This window comes from Podarcis raffonei, chromosome 3, assembly GCF_027172205.1.
Source record: "Podarcis raffonei isolate rPodRaf1 chromosome 3, rPodRaf1.pri, whole genome shotgun sequence".
Lineage (NCBI taxonomy): Eukaryota > Metazoa > Chordata > Lepidosauria > Squamata > Lacertidae > Podarcis > Podarcis raffonei.
In genome coordinates this window covers 43976180-44000786 of record NC_070604.1, presented here as the reverse complement: position 1 = coordinate 44000786, position 24607 = coordinate 43976180, and the positions used below count along the sequence as shown (strand labels likewise).

The 24607-nt window shown below is 43.0% G+C and overlaps 1 protein-coding gene across 1 annotated transcript in view; it reads left to right on the top strand.

Annotated features, from left to right (window-relative positions):
* Positions 1-8458: 8458 nt before the first annotated feature.
* The window catches only part of TBX18 (T-box transcription factor 18), a 37384-nt gene continuing 21235 nt past the window's right edge, over positions 8459-24607 (top strand). Inside the window, exons 1-4 of the mRNA XM_053381393.1 lie at positions 8459-9174; positions 11638-11833; positions 15040-15141; positions 19489-19660. Coding sequence (XP_053237368.1) covers positions 8892-9174; positions 11638-11833; positions 15040-15141; positions 19489-19660 — 753 coding nt within the window. The 5' untranslated portion in view covers positions 8459-8891. The remainder of the gene's footprint in view (positions 9175-11637; positions 11834-15039; positions 15142-19488; positions 19661-24607) is intronic.

Sequence of the window (24607 nt, the reverse complement as noted above, 5' to 3'; positions counted from 1 at the left end):
AGGAGTATAGCATCTAGATCAAGGGAAGTAATAGTGCCACTGTATTCTGCTCTGGTCAGACCTCACCTGGAGTACTGTGTCCAGTTCTGGGCACCACAGTTCAAGAAGGACATTGACAAACTGGAACGTGTCCAGAGGAGGGCAACCAAAATGGTCAAAGGCCTGGAAACGATGCCTTATGAGGAACGGCTAAGGGAGCTGGGCATGTTTAGCCTGGAGAAGAGGAGGTTAAGGGGTGATATGATAGCCATGTTCAAATATATAAAAGGATGTCACATAGAGGAGGGAGAAAGGTTGTTTTCTGCTGCTCCAGAGAAGCGGACACGGAGCAATGGATCCAAACTGCAGGAAAGAAGATTCCACCTAAACATTAGGAAGAACTTCCTGACAGTAAGAGCTGTTCGACAGTGGAATTTGCTGCCAAGGAGTATGGTGGAGTCTCCTTCTTTGGAGGTCTTTAAGCAGAGGCTTGACAACCATATGTCAGGAGTGCTCTGATGGTGTTTCCTGCTTGGCAGGGGGTTGGACTCGATGGCCCTTGTGGTCTCTTCCAACTCTATGATTCTATGATTCTATGATTGAAAAATGTGATCAGATAAACATAATAATGAATCCATCGCAACCCGGTTTAATTGGCTTTGAGGGGTTCGAGTCAGGGTGATCCCTTTGCCCTGGCCAAACGTGAGCGCCTCTTTTGCCTCCTGCTGAGCCCGGCTCTGCTTTAAAACACCGGGATGCTAAGAAGCGAAACTCACCACCGCCTCCTTGCTGGTTGGTTGGGTGGAAGAAAGGATCTTTGGATCTTTGCGCGCGTTTCAAAGACCTCCGGGGGTCTGCCAAGAGCGTCGCTCTCTGGCCCACCCGGGCAGAGAACGGCTGAACGAAAACAACCGCCTGGATCAGAAGGCAGGGCTCCTGCCAAGAGTTACTCATTAGCGTCGGCTGGTCAGGGGGTTCGGAAGTCCCTGCGGAAATCTGCGGGACGCACCTCCACTGGAGCGCAACCTGGAGGAAGCGAGGCGACTCCTCTCCGATTCCTGTTGCTAAGCACACACCGACCCCACCACCCGCAGAGTGCACGCATAAGACGCGTTTTGGGGTTAGGCCCAGAGTCCTCAGGATTAGGGGCTGCCTAGGACTAAGGGCTGTGCGGAAAATCGCTAAACCTCGCCGGCCTTTCCTGGAGCTTGCGCAGGAAGACTGACCGCGCGTGCTTTGTGCAGCAGCACTCCTAGGATCGTTTGTATGGGAGTGAGGGTAAGGACGCCTAGGATCGCATTCATTCCACATCTTGCAGGGCAGTGGGCCTCACTTCCAGTTGAGGGTGGGCCCTTGGAAACCCACACATACTCCCCCCCAGTACACCCTTAGCAAAGGGATGCTTACAAGCACTAGATTGTCTTCTGCTTATTGGACGGAGCAGGCGGTCTAAAGTGATCCAGGATGATGATCCTGAACATGGACGTATCCAAGGGAGGGAGAAGGGGGGCAGCTCAATAAAAAAAATACACAGCAAACTGAGGTTCTGAATAAATGTACTGGAGGAACCAGATGTTGATTCCTCTTAAACCCGCGTATCTTATGGAGGAAACAAATCAGGGCTGATACTCTGATTCCATTTACACGGGCGTTGTAGAAACTTTTCCGGGACCCTTTTGTTATTCCCTAAACAAAAGGGAACTTTTAAACAATCTTTCGGCGGGCTTGGTATGAGTCCTATATCTGATGCAGCCCATGTATATAGTGCTGTACTAGGAGATAAGCTGCTCGCACCACGAGTCCTGTCAAAGCCTCGATACAGACGCTGCTTGTACTGCCTGCGATGAACGCAGCCGAAAGTTGGTTGCTGCTGCGGTCCCGATGAGTTCATCCTCGTACAGTTCTCAGATGAGACTGGAGGGGAGAAGACAGAGTTCGAGTTCACCTTTTCCGCCCTGCTCCCACCCAGTCATGGAAGTAAATTATATTTTATTCCAACAGATTTGTTTATTTAAAAAAACCAAAAACCTCAAGTTCCAATGAACTCAAAGCGGTTTCAAAATATGCTCTCAGATCGGGTGTCATTGACTCAACTGCAGGCGGGTGACAGCGATTTGCAGATTGTGGCCTAACCCGCGGATGGGAAGTGTGCAACGGGACTTACTCGCGTGTAAAGCGGGTCCCGCTCAAACGAGTGGGAATTAAGTTCGAGGGGGCGTCCTGCAGATGCACTCCCGTCCCTTGCCGGAGATGAAAAGCACTCCAGCGCATGTTAGATTTCACGCAGACCGCGAATCTGAAAGAGAGAGAGAGAGAGAGAGAGAGAGAGATTCCTCAGAGGACAAATAGTCCACCAAGAGAAACCGACCCCTCCCCTTTTTAATTTTGATTTCCAATATGTTTCTTCCAGCCTCACGATCTTTGAAGTACCTTTAAAAAAAAATGTTAACGTTCTACCATTGCTTTGTTGGCTGAACGTGAAACAGGGGAAAGGAGGGAGGGAGTGGAGAAGGAGAGAGAGAGAGAGAGAGAGAGAGAGAGAGAGAGAGAGAGAGAGAGAGAGAGAAGCGCTACAGAAGCAAAGGGGAAGGAGGAGGCTTAAGATTCCTCCTTGTTCCAGAGTCTGATTTGGCCCGCGAAGGCGAAAAGGAGAAAGTGTCCTGTTTTCAGAACGAGCGACGCCACGTCTCCTGCCCTCGGTTTTGCAGCAGTCTTGCGCGCTGCAATGCTTGCTAGGCATGGTCTGCTCGGTCGTAAGCGCCACGGACTTCCATTGGACACACTTCCTGGACACTTGCATACAGGATTGCAACCCAGATTTAGTTCCCCATGACAATAATTCCAGAGCAAGCTATAAAATAATAGCGCAACTCATTCTCTCCCACTTTTTTTTTTTAGCTCAACACAAAATAGACAGTGCCCCTGGAAATAATTTGATTCATCTTCCATAATCAGCAGACGCTTTACCTGGGAAACACAGCAGGCAAACAAGGGGTTTGTTTTGGAACTCAGATTCCTGCCCCCCGCCCAACCATTTAAAAAAAATATACGCGTGTATAAGATGTATAAATAACAGAGGTAATGTCTGTCGATGGATTTCAACAACATTTACTTCCCAGCCAGTATATTTAGGATGTCAGAAAAAGGCACGTGAACGGGAAATAACATAACATCCATTTTTTTGCGGAGGGGGAGATTTATTTCTTTTTACTAACAGGTTGGCTTCGGCTACAGTCTTGTGCCCCCTTACTTGGGACGTGACCCGAGCTGAATAAAGTGGGACTGGTAAAAACCGTAGGATCGCGAGCTACACGATGCCCTTATACCGATTCTAAGCTAAACGCGTTTAATAAGAGATTTCTCGTAACGGATAAATAGTATTAGTGATGGAATCCTGTTGAGAAAAATGACTACCCTTCTTCTCGAACTCATTGCAGTTCCCATCTCAGCATTTCATCTCAGTTGTTAAGACACTCGCATTAGGGGAACAGATGCAGCGTTCACAACATCTCATATCGGCGTCGCGCTGCAGTTTAAGGCGACGCGCGTCTCTGCAGGTTCGATCTGCATCAGCACCTTAAGAGACCAGCGGATGGGTCCTTAAAGGTATATCTCGTCCCCATCCTCTATAGCAGCAGACTTTGCAAGACTCCTTTAAAACGATTTTTTGGAAACATTCTTTTTTGGCAGATCGTCTGCCTGAAACCATGAAGAGGAGAGTCCGGAGGAATGAATGACAACCTTGCGGGTACCTGCACAAATTGCTTGGCGCACTCTCCCAGCTTTTTTCTCAAAGGGATGCGGAGGCAGAATTCACCTTCCGTTGCACTTGCAGAAAGCCCGGCGAATCCAAGCATCTATTATCTATTATTTTAAAGACAAGCAGGACACTGACAGACAGCTGCGGAGCACCGGGTGGAAAATCTGGGCTCCGGGAGGGAGCAAGTGACTGAAAGATCCCAGCATTTTATTTTGGCGACGAAAGATGAGCCAAGGTGCCTTTCGTAGCACCGCGCAGCCGGATCCTGTGAGTGTGGATTTGGAAGCAAGCCTCCCTGTGTCGGAGGAGGCTGACTCCCAAATAAGTGTGCGTGGGACTGCCTGCCCCCTCCCCCCCCGCGCCACCTTCTCTGTCCAGGACCACAGTAGTGAGATGCTATGGTCTATTCTAAAGCCTTTTTCTCCTTCCTTTTTGCTCAGCGCAGTTTCCTTGAGATTCTCTAAGTTCTGTCACACTAACACGTCGCATTACACGCCGGGACACACTGACCTGCCTCGCTGAGTACAAGGTGCAGGGGGCCCTGCTATTTTTTTGGGGGGGGACGGTACCCCGAAGCCTCATATCTCGGAACAAGGCGCCTCTTCAGCCCTGGAGGGCAAAGTCGGTGAAGAAGCCAGTTCAGCCTTAGTTGTTGAATGGAAATTCGCTTTAATCGTGCCCTGTCAAATGCTTTGCCCCCCTAGTAACTACACACACACACACACACACACACACACACAGTGGTACCTCGGGTTACATACGCTTCAGGTTACATACGCTTCAGGTTACCTATGCTTCAGGTTACACACTCCGCTAACCCAAACATAGTGCTTCAGGTTAAGAACTTTGCTTCAGGATGAGAACAGAAATCGTGCAGCGGCAGCGGGAGGCCCCGTTAGCTAAAGTGGTGCTTCAGGTTAACAACAGTTTCAGGTTAAGAACGGACCTCCGGAACGAATTAAGTACTTAACCCGAGGTACCACTGTAACTATATATATAAACACGGGAATACATTTGTTTCAAAGTTATTTATCTCCCACTTCCCTTTCTTCTCCTCTTCCCTTTCCTGTTAAGGGGTCTTGTTAAGTCAAACAACTTTATATATATATATATATATATAGAGAGAGAGAGAGAGAGAGAGAGAGAGAGAGAGAGAGAGAGAAACACAAAGTTGCGTTCAATTGACATTGCTTTCTGCCGATTGAATGTGTTTGTTACTCTTTGGGTCGATAGCTGAATGGTTAAACGGGTGGAGAATTTCTTAGATGCCCTTTAACACCAGCAAGAGAGACCCAGGAAGGAAGGAAGGAAGGAAGGAAGGAAGGAAGGAAGGAAAGCTCAGAAGATGTAATCTGTAGCCTATTTCTATTCTGTCTCTCTCTTCCTGCATAAAGCGAAGCGTTTCCTTGGCACACGCCTGTCTGCTTAAGAGTCACTTTGATTTGCTCCCAAGGAAGCGTGCACAGAACTGCAGCCTCTACAGATAAACTCTGTTGCTGATCCCCGCTCCCCCCCCCCGAACGACCCTTTATTTCTCCAAGAAAATACTAATAATGATCAACCCCCCGATTTACCCCTCTGGACACAAGACAAGACCGAGGAGGAAAAGTATTTCCCCCCAGGAGACCCGTTGCTGCTTTAGGTTCCAGTGGAAAGGGCAGACCGCCACTGGCAACTGCTTGCCCGGGTGGCCCCAGTCGAAAAGAGCCGCCCCACGGAGACCCACCAGCGACCTCTTTTCTCTAAGACTCTCGCAGGAGCTTTAAAGCTTAGCGCTCCTTGGGCGTCAGGGCCAAACGGGCTTAAATCTATGGGGCAGGCCTTGGAGCGTAGCTTTGTTGCTTGGCTAGCAGTATTAACAGCCCGATCCATAGCATAACTTGGAGGAAGCTCCACGTTAAAAATCAGTGGCACTGACTTTTAACCAGGTTTGCTCAGGAGAGTAGTGATTATATATGCATGTGTGTATGTGTATAAATGGGGAGCGAATTATCACCGAAGCTTTTGAACTTCCAGAGTCCCCTTCTTGTAAATGCTGACCTCTCCAGCTGCCCCGGCCGCCAATGAAGCGACAGATGGATTTACATTTTTTGTGACATGTTAAATTCCATCCTCCAGACGTTCCCATTCGCTCTATTGCTCGGGCTCCAGAGATGCATCGTTTTAAGAGGAGTAAGAGCAACAATAAGAACAATATTATAAACGAGCAGGAGGGAAACACACGCGCGCATTCAACTTCAGACTCTCAAAAATGTGCTCGGGAAAAGGATTGCTCATCCAAAGGGAGTAAAATACTAACTACAGTACATCGACACACTGTGTAAGGAAACTGCTACTCCGCTGTGGCTTAAAAGTGGGACAAAAACTGAAACACGAATCCCTCCTAGATTAAACTCTGCAGTTCATAATTCATTGTAGAATAAATTGAGTTAAAAACAACAACCCCAAAACCGACCTGGATTATTTCCACGGTGGGTTCCAACTGAGTGTGTGAGATTACCTGCTCCAGAGTAATCCCATTAACAACCCTGGGGCTCCTTCGGAATGATCACAGTATGCGAATGGCAAGTCACTGTGTCTGAATACCTCTAGTTCCAGGCGACCAGTATTATAACCTGCTTAGTTAAAGAACAAAGATGTCCGCCCAACTGCAAAGGTAGCCTTATCTGTCAAAGGGAGAGGTGATATTTGCTCCTGTCTCGGTCTCCTTTGGGGGGAAGGGAGGGAGAGAAATCGAATAAAGGAATCACAATAGTAAATAACAACGTAAGGCCAAGCTGGCAGCGGGGCGGGGGAGCAATAAATAAATATTTAATAAATACAGTTTGGATCTGAAAATGATTACTGGTGAAATAAATCAGGTAACGATGCCCCAAGCTCTGTCAGGGACGGCTCTCTCTCTCTCTCTCTCTCTCTGGTGTGATGATTGTACCTGGAAAAAGGCTCAGCTGAAATCAGAAGTATTTTCTTCTAAGAAAATGCATATAAGGGTGTAGAACTACCCGCCATCAAAGGCACACACGTTCACAAAGAGCAGAGCAGAGGAGAGAGAGATGGTTTTGAAGCCTGCTCGTAGTGTTGGGATGAAGCCCGCTTGTTAATTATAATTTAAGAATTTTAGTGAAAAAATTAAATTGGTACTACGAACACACTGAGCAGGAAAAGAACACACACACACAAAAATACACATTCTAGGGCTGTTCATCCGACTGGTTTTCTCCAGAGGCAATAAACAAATAACTTTTTAAATGACAATATAACAAAAAAACTTATTTTATCTTCGCTTCTCAGAATGTTCGCAAAGATAGCGTACATAATTTTGAATAAACATAACGAGGTCCACAGTTCAATTTGGAAAGTGTATACAGTGTGGTTAATTTGTATAATCTGCCCCAGGTTGTATGCTAATCGTTTGGGAAATTATCAATTGAATCGCAAAAAAAAAGGGGGGGGGGTTAAAACAGAAGAGGTGGTGCATGGATTAATATTTATTTACCAGGCACCATCAGAAACAAATTCATATGAGATTAAAATTATATTTTAACCTTGCAGTCGGTATATTATCCGATGAATTGCATCTATTGTTTGATTAAAGCTTTCAGTCCTAGGTCATTAGTTAGACTCTAAGGAGGAAGATAAGGGGAAGGGAGACAGTGGGTGGCACTATACCCGCACTGACTTTATGGGAGTCGCAGACTCCTGGGAATATAACTGATGGAAATAAAAGGATCCTGCTTTCACCGAGGAAAAAAATCCTTATGTTTAATTCACATTTGAAAGAATATAGGAACAACGGTCTCTTGCTCTTGCGCAGGAGAATTTCCCAGTAAATGGTGCGCTACGTCTTCAGTGCTGGGGTGCAGTTTTAAACATGTCTAAAGATCCCTCTATATGGAGGATTAAATATGTAGCTCTTATTCTACACATGGTTTTTTTTTACTATTAATATTTTAAAAAACTAAACTTTCACTGCTCAGTTTATGCTGGAAAGGAACAAAACAATTGTCCTTAGGAAATATAGCCATAAGAATGCATTAATTATTCTCTCCGCCTCTAAATTTAAAAAATTGCCATACTTTAAATAAGTATTTATATCTCAATTTATTTATTGTTTATTTTGGGGTTGGGGAGCAAAGTGAAAAACGACTGCAGACGGCTTGCGCTGTACCAGCCTGAGCTGTCTGTAATTTTGTAAAACATCATGAGACTTCTCCTTCTGCAACATTTACACTGCTTGAGCACACATTACCCTTGCAAGCAGCGTCGCGGTTATTTCCATTTTACGGATGGAGAACTGAGGCTGAAAAACCAGGACTTTCCCAGAGCCACCCAACGGGTCTCCCCAAGGAGGTGGAACTAGAACCCAGCTCCCCCCTTTCCCCCTGATACCACCCAGATCTGGATTACTAAATCCACTTGATTAGTTGATTTTTGGTTAAATGCTAGATAAATCCAGCACCTTGCCTGGAGAGAGCAAAGGGCTGTAAGAATACGAAAGAGACGGGGTTGCTTTGGGGTGCTAGGAACGGAAGAGAGGGTGGCAGGCACCCCTTAGATTGCTCCCCCGCTCCCCATCCACTTGCATAACCTTCTAAGGAAGAAGCAACCGGTTTTTTTGGGGGGAGAGGGTGAGGGGACCCGTAATTTCTGATTGGCCGAGGGCACCTCCTGATTGACAGCCGTTCCGGTCCTTTGGGCTCCGCCCCGTCGCCGTCCCTTTATTGACACTAATGAGCAAGTTCTTCCCACCGGTCTCCTGCCTGGAAGTGCTGACAGATCAAGGCAACAAATTTCAATTACAAGCCCTAATTTGTGTCCGCAGAGCGTTTGTTACCCATGTCAGAGCTGTTTGGCCCCTCAGACGAAGCAGAGCTTGCAGGAAGAAGAAGAGGAGGAGGAGGGGGAGGAGGGAGAGGAGGAGAAGAAGAAGAGAAGCGCTGCTTTTCCAAAAAGGAATAGATCGGGCTTGGGAAGAAAAGAGGAGGGAAAGGGAGAAGAGGAGGAGGGGGGACACGAACCCCAAACCTCTTTGGGCTGCCTGAAGTCGGATGTAAAAGAGAAGGAGGCGACGCGAAGGCGGACGGCGCGGCCTGGAAGGAGGCGATCAGGCGCCCGGGGAAGAGTGGCGGAGGGCTCCCAGCCCGGCCCGGGCATGGCGGAGAAAAGGCGAGCGTCCCCGTGCGCCATGCTGAGCCTCAAGGCGCACGCCTTCTCGGTGGAAGCCCTCATCGGCGCCGAGAAGCAGCAGCAACAGGAGCAGCAACAGCCGCCGAAGCGGAGGAAAGTGGCCGGGGAAGAGGCGCCACCGGCGGCCGCCGAAGGGGCGAGCAGCTGCGGGAAGGGCGCCGCCGAAGGCGCGGACGCTTTGGCGCCCAGCGCCGAGACGGGGCCGGCCGCGGCCGAGAGGAGCTGCGGGGTCCGGGCTCTGCCTCCCGGTGAGTGAGCGAGGTAGCGCCCCGGCCTGTGTTGCGGGGTGTGGTGTGGGGAATGCCCCTCTCGGGCTCCCCTTCTTTCCGTGAAAGCCCGTCTCCCCAGGCGCCCCGCTTCCGAAGGCTTCCCCCCCCTCGGGGGGCGATCGTACTCTCCTTGTACCCAAACCGAGTGGCCTCTCCGGGGACAGCTGTCATGGCCCAGAGCTTGCCCTCGGTACCCTGCTAAAAACCAGGCGATCTTGACTGTGCACAAGTGTCCCCCCCCCCTGCAGTTTTCCCAGGTCTGAGTGGGTGGGCGAGTGGGGGTGAAATGCAAGATCAACCCGCTATTGTTTAAGAATACTTCCGATGGCGTGAGAATAACACCCCCCTCTCTAACGATCGTTTTCATTATTTAGCATTAATTTTATGCACATTGCAATATCTGTGCGACTCCTCTCCATTCTGAGAGGATTCCTATGGGTTTCCTCATCTGGTTGAGTTCAATGGGACTTGATCCCAAAGAAGCGCCCAAAGACATGCGAACACAAGAGTCTTGTGACGCTAAACCAAACAGGTTACAGTACTTGGTTTCAGACAGTGGGCACAAAATCAGGCCTGCGTAAATCTTACTGGTACCGAAAGGAATTATATACATGAGGGGTTTATCTTTAAATTACTGGTTGTGATAGTACTATTAGATGTTCTTAACTTTATCAGATAATTGCAGATGGTTTTAACCCTTATTTAGCCTGACATATATGGCTCATCCTATTTTATTTTAGAGCGGAGTTAATATCCATTAATAAATCATTCAGTTTATACAAAATCCAGTCTTAACGATTTCTAGCTGACATATTTTTTATTCTTAATAGGAATGCTCAAGCACACCCACTTATGTCTTAATTGTTCTGTTTAGGTGCCAAACTAATGAACAGATACTTTAATAACATTCTCGGTCTTTTTTCCACACTATTGTTTTCATATCTGCTTCAGCTTTAACTAATTAGAAACACAGAGGTTTTTTAAGTGCACCCAGAGTCAGAAGATGTTTGGTGTCTTTTATTAAATATCAAATAAACATATACGAATAATAATTATACGGAACAATACATTCCATATAATTTGTTTCTAGTCATTCATTTTTATTATTTTGGTGCCTTCCCACAAAAAATGGAACTAAAATGACTAGTATATTATCTTAGGGATTTGTTTAGCGAGAAAATGGATTAACATCCTTTATAAAAATAAAGAAACCAGTTCCTTTTATATTTAATCCATTTTATATTTAATCCATTTCAAATCCTTAGGGTTTATTCTCAAATGTGTTTTGGATTGGAATGCTTGGCTTTCTATTTTAGACTGCAATCCTATGCCCACTTATCTGGGCGTAAATTCTATTGAACTCAGTGGGTCTTGCTGAGTAGCGTCTAGGGGCGCACCGGGCAACATGGGTGTAACCCACAGAAATCTTAAGAAAGTCTCTACAGTACAGTTGAAACGCCGATTTTATTGCTACGATCATGTATACTTTTATAGCATTTGGGCCTGCGCAGTTTTGCACCTCATAATCCCCGAGAATTGCAGAACCTGCCCAAAAGTCCCCCAGCGAAAATGTTCGTCGTTCAGCGAAGACAAATAGCCGTAGTTTATGAAAAGGCATGTCATCATAAAGATGCTGCAAGACTCTAAAACATGCAGAAAAACCGAGGATCTTTAAACTGCTGTTGCGCGGAGTTGCGCTATAATGCAGGAAAAGATGAACCTAGCTTGGCAGCTCGATCCCGACCCTGGTTCGGGACTTCCACTGACACCGACGGGCCTTCCTCGAAGCGAAGGCCCTCGACCTCCCAGCCAACGGGCCCGAGGTGGCCGGCTTCCTCCAGGCCGCCCTCGTTGACCCGAACCGGGGCTTCCTTCTGGTCGAAGGAAGGGCCACGTCTTTCGCAAGGACGCGCGCGCCTGCTACCGAAAGACCCCCCCGGCCCCGGCCCCCTTCCGGGGCTCGTCTCCCTGGTGTGGCGGTGAGGGAAACGGGCACTTCTTCCCTTCCCGCCTTCGGCCGGGCCCGGCGGCCTTTCTGCAAGCGAATCCCTTTCCCAGCCTTCTTCCTTGTGCGTTCTGGCCCCGCGCAGAGGAGCGCGCCAGGCTGCGCCGAAGCGAGCAAAAAGGCGGCGCGGGGGAAGGCGCAGGACGCACGTGCCGCTGGGAGAAGGAAGGGGCCGCCGGCTTGGGCCTTTCTCGGCTTGGCCCGTGATCCCTAGAAGCGCCGGCCTTTCCCGAGAAGGCGCGCAAGGCAGCAATGAGGGCACATTGCGCCCCTCGCCTCTCGAGGTTTGGCGCCGGCCTTTCCCGAGTAGCCAAAGACGCGTTAAGGCAGCAATAAGGGCACATTGTGCCCCGCGCCTCTCGAGGTTTGGCGCCTCCGGGCCTCGCGTTTCTTTGCCCCGCGCGCTCTCTAATCCGTCGTCCGCTTTCCTCCTGCAGGTGGCTGCGAGGACAGTTTCCTGAGCGCTACGTCGCCGCCGCTGTCCCCCGGAGGCCCCGCCAAGGCCAAAGGCTCCTCCCGGCCTGCTTCTCCCTTGCTGGCCCCGCCGGTGCCTCGCGTCGACCTGCAGGGCGCCGAGCTCTGGAAGCGCTTTCACGAGATCGGCACCGAGATGATCATCACCAAGGCGGGGAGGTAAGGAACGAAACGCGAAACAACACGAGCAAAGCAAGGCCTCCCGGACCCAGCCAGCCAGGCAGGCAGGCAGCCATAGGAAAGAGTGGCCGAAACACTTTGGAAAGAGCGGCAGGCCCGCAGCGCCCTTAGGCGCCTTTCCCGCTTTCGCCAACGGCGCTGCGCCGCTTGGAGAAGGGCCGAGGTTTTGCGTTTCCTCTCCTGGCAGGGATTTGCCTCCCCGCGAAATTTCGTTGCGAATACCATGCATCCATTTTGAGCACTCTTGACAGTTCTCTCCCTCACATTCAGCCGGAGGATGTTGCCTCAAAACAGTACCATTCATCTCTTAATAGCCTTAGTTTATCTGCTTAACAATCCTAAAAGGTGTTTTATTTCCAAGCGGCATTCTGTTACTCTAAACTACTTGTGAGCAGGTCTTTGTAAACTGTTGAATTCTGTGTCGTTTGTTTAAGGTTTGGTTATTAGATAGGTCATTCTGCCCCTGACCTAGAGATACTGATTTTAAAGTAAGTGGCAATAAGGCTTTGCAAACTAACAGCCTGATCTGGAGTACTTGAAATAAAATCACTTGATTTAAAATTGAATTGTTTACAAGTGATGGGGTCATTTTAGAAGTGAGCCATCTGCCTTTTAAGAAGTCTGTATTGACTCTGTAGAAATATATATAAGACGTGTATAATTACAGTGGTACCTCGGGTTAAGAACTTAATTTGTTCTGGAGGTCCGTTCTTAACCTGAAACTGTTCTTAACCTGAAGCACCACTTTAGCTAATGGGGCCTCCTGCTGCCGCTGCAAGATTTCGTTCTCATCCTGAGGTAATATTTCTGGGTTAGCAGAGTCTGTAACCTGAAGCGTATGTAACCTGAGGTACCACTGTACAGTGCCTGACATTTTTAGCATGATTAAAATTCTACTAGATGTTTTCTGAGTAGATTATTGCTGAAGAGCAAGTCAAATCCATGTATACAGGAGAACCCACTGATCTCTCTTGGTTTTGCAATGTGGATGGCTTAAGATGTTATATGTTGCAGCATGTTGTTTCACAAGATAGCTTTCTCCACCATCTTAATTAAATACAAAGTCTTTATGCTGCAGAAGCTGGATGTTTAAATTGCCTCTTAATTTCTATAATGCTTAAAGTTGCGAATACGATCCCAAATCTGTCAATATATCAAAATGAATTAAGCAAATTGATTTATAAAGCTGGATAGGCCACAGTCATTTCAGATGATATAGAAATATGTGGACTTCTAGGTTTCCTGTTCATTATGTTAAAGGGCATGAATGCTAGGTTCTTAAAAGAACTTTTTTTCTTCCCTTTCCAAAGGATACACATGGTAAAAACCTGCACAGTATAAAAGTATCTGAACTTATTAGAAATTACAGAAACATATTTTATTGAATCCATATGTTACCTTCTACATTTTCAGAGGGGCTTTATTAATGATTGAAGTGCAGTCTTAAACAGCACAAGGCAACATTTGTCTTAAAAGTTGTCCTGTCAAAATTTTTCTTTTTTATCTTACAGGTGCACTGAAATAACAGCAAGAACTAGTTAGCAGCAGCTAGTTTTGCCCTCTTTTTTAGTTAGGCATGATGTCAATAACTCCTTTCCCCTTCCAAAATCTAACTTTGATTTCATGCATTTCCAACAACATCAGTAATACAAGAAAATAGCATTGCACATTCATTTGTGTAGAAAGAAAAATATAACATGCCTTTGTGAAAAATATCCTTCGAAACAGATGAATAGAGACAGGTATCGGGTATATGTTAATTTGAAAATAAAATGTATTTTAAACTTCTGCAACCTATAACCACTTCAGTGTGATTCTAGCAAAGCTTCACATGTGCACCTTTGTATTAGTGTAGATTTGATATCAATTCCTGTCCCTAAGAAAATGAACTTTATAATATCTAAAAATGAAGATTTTACATATCTTCTGAATTCATAGAACACATCCCTTGGCTTAAACGATCCCTCTGCAAGCCCAATTGAAATGAATGGGAGCTGTGCTCATTGATTGTACTTTGTCTATACTAGTATAATAAATCCGATGGCATTGTCATGATTCGATATTTAGACTGTCATTCCATAGAATTCCATTATAGAATTGCTAATTGTTCGATATTGTTAAATAATAAAAAGGCTACAGTCCCAAGCATATTTATGCAATCTGAAGAGAAACCAGAGTATATTTATTAGAGAGTAAGTTCCTTTGACGTTAGTGGGGATTTCTTATGAGAAAACAGGTTAGGATTGCACCTCAAGTAACTAATTCATCTTCTAGTGAAATCCTATTCATGTCTACACAGAAGTAAACCCCTTTGAGTTTAATGGGATTTACTCCCAGTTAAGTTTGTATAGGACTGCAACCTTAGACTTAAATTGTAGCCCAATCCTGATTGCATTTCTGCAGAAGTAAATCCCATTCATTTGAATAGAACTTGTTTCTAATGTCATCTTAAGCATATAAGGAAAGTCCCGCTGGATCAGACGATAGACCATTTAGTCCAGCATTCTGTTTTCCCGCTGGGCAACTAGATGCCATTGGGAAACCCCTGAGGAGGCAATGGTCACAATGACACTCTCCCTGATTCATGGTTAATACTCTTAAAAATATTTTTGATGTGATCTAGGTAATCAGTACAAGCCTGCACTGGAAATAAGAAACAAGCATCACCCGTGGTCCTGCTCATGATTTCAATACACAGTTGTGTACATGGGGAAGATGCTCATTGCATACAAAGCCAGTGCTGGATGCAATGATCTATGTGGCTTAGAAATTACTTCATTTTGCTTAGAATCCAAACTTCAATCTCTGAAAAATCTGTTCTTTTGTGAATTACAGTTCCAAATTAAGCACATGTTTTCTTAGAATTACCTTTTTTTTAAAAAAAAAGCTGCTAAAAGAAAATCTCCATTAAAAAATGCTTAACAATTGCATCTGAATGATTTGGCAGTTTGCTCTTTGAAGAAATTTCAGGGGGGAAACACAAGTGTTGTTCAGCAAAAAAAATTAAATCCATGGAGGCGTGTGCCGTAAGTCTATTTTGTGAATGAGTATAATTATTTAAAAAGAGAAGCTTCCCACAAATAACTTTAAATGAAAAAGAGTTGGAGGTAGATTCCACAAACATGTTGCTGTTTCTGTCTTCCATGTCTGTTTTTTATTAAATGCTCTTCTTTTTCTGTGTTCAGACGGATGTTTCCTGCAATGAGAGTGAAAATTTCAGGCCTAGACCCTCATCAGCAATACTATATTGCCATGGACATTGTCCCTGTGGATAACAAAAGATACAGGTAATTGCAGTATATAAGCCTTTGGGATAGCAGGAACTGCAAAAGAATATTGCTAGTTTGGAAATTAACAGAAGGTTGTGCTTAACTCCCAAATTCCTATCTTCATCTCACTGCATGAAAAATAAGTGCCTTGTGCCAAGCACGTGAGAACAATCAAGGCTTGTTTTATTGAACTGCTTTGTACATTGGCTCATATTTTGAACACATTCTACATTATCCGAATCGTATGCCCCCCCATCACAAGCTGCTGTTCTTGAGCCCCCTTACTTGGGAATATTTATTGAAGCTGGGAAGACTGGGGTGGATTGTCCATAACCTGTATAAACCACTATTCTAACCCAGTTAAAGAATAGTACTATGAGAGAATATTGCGTATTTTCAGTGGCTATTCAGATAGCAGTTCTCTGCATAAGGTTATTAAACACTGATAAGTTAGTGCAAAAAAACTTAAATTCTGTGCTAAACATATAACCTACTTGAACTATCAAATTATTTCAAGAGAGTGTTTGTACGAGGCACAGGTTCGAGTATAATTGCAGAATAGCACTTTTGGTGGCTTTCTTTGTTTAGTTATTTAACAGCATTTCTGTCTGTGCAGCTATTTGCAATAATTGGCTAGTAGCTATCAGTAATCACTCTTTAAATGCTTTAACATAAGGTCTTGATCATGTAGACCTCGACCAAGGCAATGCACATCTAAGTAATCATTTCCTTCTAGAACTCCTGGCATGAATTTGTAGGAATGGGAACACAGTGACTTCTTTTAGCAATTTAAGAGATGACAGATCTGCATCCCAAGTATATTTGCTGTTGCATTAAAGAAGGGTTGCCCAAACGGTTCTCCGTGTTCTTGTCTATTAGCACTTTTAATGATACCATCATTAGAACAGTTTTTTTTAATTCTTTCGTTAAGAAGCCCAAGTTATCGAACTTAAGGAAGATAGCTTCCTTATGCTTAACTTTCCTACTCCCAGTCCTCTCAGTCTTGTTGTATAAATAGGTTTAGTCATGCCTTGTATATGGTCTGAAGTTTTTGCTCCTTTTTTAAACCAGTCATCTTACTGTACAGTATGTATTATGTGCCGTTATTATTTCTGTTGTACATTTGACAAGTTTCTCAGCAAATTGACATTTCAAAAGTGAGGGCAAACTTGCAGTTCCGTTACAGATTGAATGATATTAAGGAACGGAGAACGCTTTTTGGTCCAGGCTCTGATATGGAAATGGAATTTTGTATAAGCAAAGCCTGTGTCCATTTTTTTTTCTGGCAAAGAATGTTGTGTACGCTCATACCTCATGGGTTTATGGAGCATTTACCACAAGTGTTGTAAAAACTGGGAGGATTTCTTTTGTTGTTGATGACTTTCTTATCTGCCCTTCAACACAAGTGACCTATGGTAATTTTAAAAAGTAACATTAAAACAGTTTGAAGCAAATTACTGTTATAAGAATAGGGTAGGTACTGAAAATATCTCAGGTGTCATAGGCCAAGATGAAGAAGTGTGTCTTGAGCATGTGACAGATGCAAAATGAAGCTGCTATGTGAACCTTTATATTGACACAGAGCTCTGTATATTCATTGGAGAGTGCTACCATTTTTTTGCTTGTAGCCATTTCATGAAAGTACCCATGAGACATGCTTCCAACATAATTTACTCATGGTTGTAATACCAGGCTGTGACTACAGCATTAATTGGGGGTGGGGGTGGGAATGTATGCAGCTCTCTGATACTTTCTTAATATATGGAATATTGCTGCTTTCAGATGGCCTGGTTCACTTCTATGTTTTGACAAAATATCTGGATTTAAATGGTTAATTTAACTGTGTCAGAATGATTAGGATCATTATGGTTTTACTTTATTTTAACTAGCTTGTGCCTTGCACTAGCAGGAGCATGGCATAATTATGCTTGCTTTGTGGGATAGTTGAATTTGTTTGCCCTTGCCACATTGTTATTAAATTTCCATCAAATATGTGTCCCTGTATATCAAAGGAAAACACTGGATACACTGTTTAGCGAGTCTTAAAATTGTATAACTGGCTGGATTGTAGTCTGTAATCTTTCCTTTGGCTCAACATAAATTAGATTGTTTTTTAAAGGTCAGTGTCTTGGGTCTGAATTGGAATCAGATAACATTTGATGAGTTAGTCTAAGCATACAAACCTAAATAAGGCTTTCTTCAGAGGAGATCCCATTGAACTTGATAAGTATTCATGAACGCTCATACATTTGGCATATTTTTTGCAATGGCATATCTCTAAAGTTAGCAACAACATATTCAAGATTGAAATTAGTAATGAAATTAAATCACCAGTAGATTGGTTTGACTGAATTTTATGTCCACGATTCACACATGCAGATGATTTTGTTGTACATTTCAGTCTTTCTATATGTCAGACGGCATACTTATTCCCCCCCCCTTTCCCCTTGAACTGAGGTAGAAAGCTTTTCATATAATGGATTTATTTAAAATTAAAATGACTAATATTATTTTAAATGGCTTAGTTGGGACCAGTGCTTTGTTGATTGTGTCCCTAGGATCAGATTCCGAGTTCTTGTGAGCAGAACATGGGACATTTCCTCTGTCTGTGGTGTGGGTGGGTGAGACAGATAGGTGTTTTTCACTGATTTCTCCCCCTTTCCTGCTATCCCTTCACCTCCTGAACATCTGCTCTGTGGGGTAGGGGGCCATCTGGAATAGGTAGTGGTGGTGCTGGATCTGCAAAGGGAAGGGAAATTGATGAATCAGCCAGCAGGAGTGCTTGCTAGGACTACAACCTTTCAGCAAACGGTATGAGCCTTTCCATTTGAAGAAGGGACACTTTGAATTCAAGCCAATGATCCCAGTTCTGCTTCTCTTGATGTCAAGGCCATTATTCAACTATAAACAGTTTAAAATAAATTTCTGATATTTAATAATTCATAATTGAAGCCCAGTTAATGTTTAATGCTGTTGTAAATATAAGAAATGAAATGTTGAGATAATACTTAGGACCATAGTACAGTATAGTTTGCAAATAGAAAAATGACAGTGATTTTTAAAAAAGTTTCTGTAATAAAATAGATTAGGTTATGACCGCATCACTGCACTAGATCTCCCCATTCCAGTAATTGTGAGGCTCTAGTGTCCAGTTCTAGTGCCCTGAAGTGTTTTAATATTCACTGCAGCCCAGCACATAATTCCAGCCTACTTGCAAGAGTTCTGTGTTTGCAGTTGCATATAGATGGGCCTTTGGCTTGTGTATAGGTGTAAGAAGGCATCGATTTCCATTCTGACCCGTGTTTGCTGGGGGCAGTGCTGTTTCCAGTCTGCTGCAGTTCGGCTTCTGATAAACGCTTCATTATTCGTCTTGCTTTCTTCTGTCGTAGAATTTTACGTAGATAATTATGCAATTAATTTCATAATTGTGTTATGTTTCCATTACTCTGCACCGTTCATTTCAATGCAAATGAAACACAGTGCAAATGAGATGAGAGGAGTTACGTATCATTTTCAGACTGAAAACAGGAGCGACAGTGAATACTGATAATTATTGCTGGATTGATTTTTGTTTCAGTCATGGGATGAATAAGTGAGCACTGCCAAGTTCTCCCATTTCTGTCGGAATTCTCCGACATCCTTAGATTTTAAAAATACTTTTATAAGACAAAATGTCCATTTTGTCTTGATTGTGTCAGCTGTGATTACTTGTGCCGCATTACAATTAAACAATTATATTTTCAGTGTGAGAGCAAATAGCCCTTATGATGTTTACTCCCTTTTAGAACCGAATGTCCTAAAATTAAAACACACACGAAGAAGTTAAGGCTGTTTTAGAATGCTTTAAAAAGTTTCACCTTACAGAGGTTTTTTATAACGGCTGAAAATACTTCATAAATATATTCATTGGCTCAGTTTTCAATAAATTATTTTAAATGGATTGACCTATAAGTGAAACTATTATTCTGGTTATAAGATAAAGCTTAGAATTATTGTAATTTTGTGGCCTTTAAAATATATCTTCCTAGAATTTTGTTTTCAGTTGAAACAATCCATTTGTAATGTTAAATATTAGGCTACAGCTTTTCCTGAATTCCTCCTGATATTTAGCTAATTTGTGCAACCCCCAGTTGAAGATTTTCAACAGCTAGTTTAATTTGGGGAAAAGGGCTAAATAAAACAAAAATAGCGGGTACCAAACTGTTTTTCTCCTTTATAAATAAATACTGCTGCCTAGAAGTGAGTCGCTCTTTCTCCTTCCCTCGTCTGTTTTTCCTCCCCTCTCTTGCTTCTCCACAACGATTAAGCAATGCTACCACATTATTTCCATTCTGAATCTCATGCATATTGGGTTTCTTTCTACAGGTATGTTTATCACAGCTCCAAATGGATGGTAGCTGGGAATGCTGATTCGCCGGTTCCTCCCCGTGTGTACATCCACCCAGATTCACCCGCCTCAGGAGAGACTTGGATGAGGCAGGTGATTAGCTTTGACAAACTGAAACTTACAAACAATGAACTGGATGACCAGGGACATGTGAGTATATTATTTTCTACAATGTGCATTTAACCATCAATTGTATTTAAAAAACAACAACAATTCTTTTTGACCTACACTCTCACATTAGCAAAAACTGATTTTGTGAAGCTTAGGGCAGGTTAGATACAGACATGTTTCCCTTCCCCGCCACAACAATTCATCCGTAACTGTGTGCCATTTCCCCTCGTAGAATGATTTGGACTGTTGGAGAAGCAGAACTGAGCTTCCTAAGTAAGGGCTCATCTGTACTTCTGCTTTTCCAGCTGCCTTTCCCTTGGGGAAAACTGCTCTTTAGCGCTCAATCAGAACAAATGAAATTGGGTTTTCAGCGGATTTCTGTTTGTTCTGATTTAAAGCTAAAGAGCGGGTTTTCCCTGGGAAAGGAACAGGGCAAGGGAGAAACTGCTTGGATTCTTGCCTAGAAAACCGCTTGGATCTGTGCTTCCTACAAGCAGAAGTATGGATAAGCCCTAAATTAACTTAACTGAAAGTGCAGATCTACCTGAATACATTGGCATTGTATACATAGTCTTTAGATCCCCCTCCGTAAGGTGAAACAATATGTCTGTACTTAATGTGAACATCTTCGATATCTAGCAGCCTTAACTGGGCAAAATAAAATTCAATTAATGATTTTTTAGAAATAAAATCATTTGTGCGAAAGCCTCGTGAGGTGTTAATAACAGTATTTAAAAGGAGCAACACGAGAGCTACGTTTCCTCTGATAGTGATTTATTACCTACCTTATGGAGCAAGACCTTTTCACAGCTGAAGCTCATTACTTCTGCAACACTGGCAGGGAATTGTGCAGTTAAGTGTTCTGTTTGCAGGCTCCAGATTGTTTAGCTATGACAACACCTCACATGACAAAATACACTATGGTAATATTTCATTTTTTCTTCAATGCTTATGAGACGGAAGATAGACAGGCGAATTAATACCTTTCAGTTAATCCTTAAAATATCCTGCCTTGGTAAAAAATTATATAAAATGGTTTTGAGACGGGACTGTTTGAGCATTTTGAAAATTCGTTAATAAAGGAATAAATTAACCTCTTTTAAAGAGAACACTGAGGTGGATTTCTAAAAACTGAGGGATGTGATGGCCATCCTAATATTCTTACAGACATGACCACACTCTTGTGAGAACTCTTCCCTCTTGGGCTCATGATTTGCATGCTATGATTTCTTCAAGGCCACCTCTGCCTGTTTTGTAGCCCTGATCCATACTGAATACTCTAAGCACTTTTAGAGTCTGTAATTTTGTTTAATGAAGTTATGAATGAATCTGCTACTTCTTCTTCCATGAGCAAGTTGTTAGCCAAATTGTTGGGAATTACTCGTACAAAATCAGCTTCTTTTGAGTTCTAAGGAAGGATGAAATTTCAAGGTAAATGGTCAGTTGTTTTAGAATGTCTGGGAATACAGCAGTGCTGACTTTAGTTCAGTCAAGGCTGTATGGAATTTTGACACACATAACTATGTTTTGCACTTTGCCTGAGTCTCTCCCCCCCCCCGAATTCCACGAGTAACAGTTCAGAGATAGGAGTTGGAAATTGGAATGCCTGGCCAATTGTTTTGTAAACGTCAATATGATGTTTTAGAAAATAAACGAAGCATCCCATAATACATTTTTGTAAGCCAGCTGAAAGCTAATTTTAACTTTTTGTCTCTGTAACTTTGAGCACTCGTTTGTCTCTAGATTGCTGGGGTTTGATTCTGCAATCATCAGGTGAATTAGATGGAAGAGGAATATTTATTTATTTAAAAATTATATGTATCCTGTTCTTCCTCACTACGGAGATCGGAACAGTGTAAAGTAAAAACAGTAAAATATAACAGGCAATATATATATAAAAAACCCAACAGACTATTTCAGTTTCAGTTCAGCGAGCCAAATTATCTGAGAGAGCATATTAAAAAGAGAGGCTTTAATTTCTCTCCTGAATATAATCAGCAAGGATCGGAATGAATTTCCTTGGGGTGGGATGAGAGAGTTTCAGAAGTGAGGTTTGCTTTTTTCTGCATGGTCACCTTAATACCTGTAGGGACTGGAACTGTCTGGAATGCTTTAGTTCTAGGTCAGAATTATATAGAGAAAGACATTCAGACAAACTGGTTTCCAGCCACTTAGAGCTTTTTAGAACTCACACTTCAGATCGTATCCAGAAATTAATAGGAAGCCAAGGTAGTTAGTACAAAAGTGGTGCTTGGAGTGGGGAAAACATGAACCCTATATTTCACCTCCAAATCAAGTCTGGCTGTTGCATTCTGAACGAGTTCACATTTCTTAACTACGTTCAAAGGCAGAGCGTCGTGTAGAAATCAAGATATGAGAGGTGACTAATACACAGATCACCATAGCAAGTTTGAAAAGAGATGCAGCTGGCATGTCAATTTTAATTCTGCAAAGGTGCTTCTGACTGAAGCCTGACAACCCAGGTCCAAAGCTGGGTCCAAACACATTCTCAAGCTGCAAGGCTGTGTTAGCAGAGGGAGTGTAGCCTCTTTTATGGCACCAGTTGGATACTGAAACTGATACCTTTTGTACTGAAGAACCTCTGTTTTGCCCAGATTTAGTTTGTTAGTCCTCATCCTGCCCATAACTGACATCTGAGCTAGCACTGGTCTAGAACATCTACAACCTCAATGGTATCATTAGAAAGAGAGATGTAAAGCTGAGCAATAGATACAGGTGAATTAACTCTATTTCAGGAGCACTGTTGCATACCCACGGCTACTATGTATAGGAGTACAGTGGTATCTCAGGTTACAGACGCTTCAGGTTACAGATTCCGCTAACCCAGAAATAGTACCTTGGGTTAAGAACTTTGCTTCAGGATGAGAACAGAAATCGTGCTCCGGCAGCGCGGCAGCACCAGGAGGCCCCATTAGCTAAAGTGGTGCTTCAGGTTGAGTACAGTTTCAGGTTAAGTACGGACCTCCGGAACGAATTAAGTACTTAACCTGAGGTACCACTGTAATAGGATTGGATATTAAATAATAAGGCCACTTGTAAAGAAAGAAAGTAGGGTATAGGGTGCAGTATATCAGGCCCCATCATTTTAAATAACCTCTAAGAGCCAAACATGGGAGACTCCTAAAATTGAGTTTTATTCAGCAAAGGTTCTGGAGTCTGCAGCTGACCATGCATGAATTGATTGCTTATAATCATTATTTTCATTGGACGCAGCAGGTAGACAAACCTCTGTGAGTTAGATAATGGTAGTCTACAAACAAAGTCTCAGGATGGAAAGAGCAAGTTTCCATATTGTGTGATAATGAGGTTTAACTTCTTTCCCCTCTGAATTGAAAACTCTATCGTGGTTGGAATTATTTGAGCACTCCACTTTAATGAGTACTTCAGCTTGGAGGAAAGTCAAGTAGCTTTTTCCTAGAGTATTTCAAAATACACATTGAACTGATTCAGTCCCGAAATGTGCCTTGAAAATTAAAATATAGGTTTTGGAGACAAAAGATTTTATAAGAAATTCATCTTTCTAAAATTGGAAAGTTTGCAAAGAATGTCATTTATTGTTACCAGAAAATGCAGAAATATAAACCAGAGAACTGGCTGTTCCAACGTGTATACTTTCATTCTTTTGCTTTACAGCAGAATGAAAAAGTGTTTTGAGATGGCTGAAAGATTGCCCATGTAGAAACACACAGGGGAAAATTTTTCTTCTATAAATGCAGGGAGGAAAGTTGGAGGTAGAGTTATACAAGCTGGTATTCAGAACTGTTATACTCTTGCAAAATAAATTACTGAAACATTCTTAGCACAGTGCTTATTCCTAGTTGAACCAATGATGAGTAAGGATGCATAAATATTTTGTGGATGGCACCCTGCTTGCTCATATTTGGATGAGACAAAGAATATCGCCATACTTACCTTACTCATTACTACAGTTGCTCCTTTCCCTAATTTAGTACAGAACCAGAGATGCAGAATACAGATAATTTAGTCTTTTTGATACAAAAGGTGCCTCCAGTTTTCATTATTATTTTTTCTTCTTGCTTTTTTTAAAAAAGGCAGATCTGTGGCACAAACAGTCCCTCAAATAAGTAATCAATTTGTTAAGTATTACTCTTCTCTGTATTGTTCTTTGAACCAGACATAGCGTAGGAACATATATGCCTGAGTGGTGGGCGTGCCCAACTTACAGGAATTCTGAACTGGTTTTTAGGGAAATACAATTAATAGTGAATAAAAAAAATCAAAATAATGCAGCAGTTAGCCCTTCTTAATATAGTCACTGATGAAAATAAAGCTCTGCAAAACAAAGATTTAGTTTGTTTTCACAGCAGTTAAGAGGCAACAATGCTAGCACGGACTCTGAACAATTTAGAGGGGCTTAGCAAAGAAAAGTAGTATACTGTAATCTGGCCTTATTTGAAAAATTGACAGAAAAGTGCTGACTAGCAACCACTCAAAACAAACACATAGATATCTGTTTGGTATAACTTTATTGCTTACACAAATCAACAGCAAGTTGCCTGAAGAAGCCCACCGATTATATACGTCCGTCCACTTAGCAGCATCACGGAACACAGGGAAGATGAGGTTATTTTGCAAAAGGGAAATAGGGAAAGTTAAAATTTAGATTTAAGACTTTAAATTCAACATTTGAAGGTCACAGATGCTCTAATACAGGCACCCCCAAACTCGGCCCTCGGCTCCCACCATCCCTAGCTAACAGGACCAGTGGTCAGGGATGATTGTAATTGTAGTCCCAAAACATCTGGAGGGCTGAGTTTGGGGATGCCTGCTCTGATATTAAACTCCACTATGTATTGGTCCCATACTTTCACAAGCATTACACACTCTTAAGACTGTTACTTAGGTATTATTTTCTGTTGCTGACTACCTGTTGTGTGTTTTCTTGTTATTTAAAACCAAGGGCAGAATGGGAAGTTTGTATGCCTATATTTTATTTACAGATTT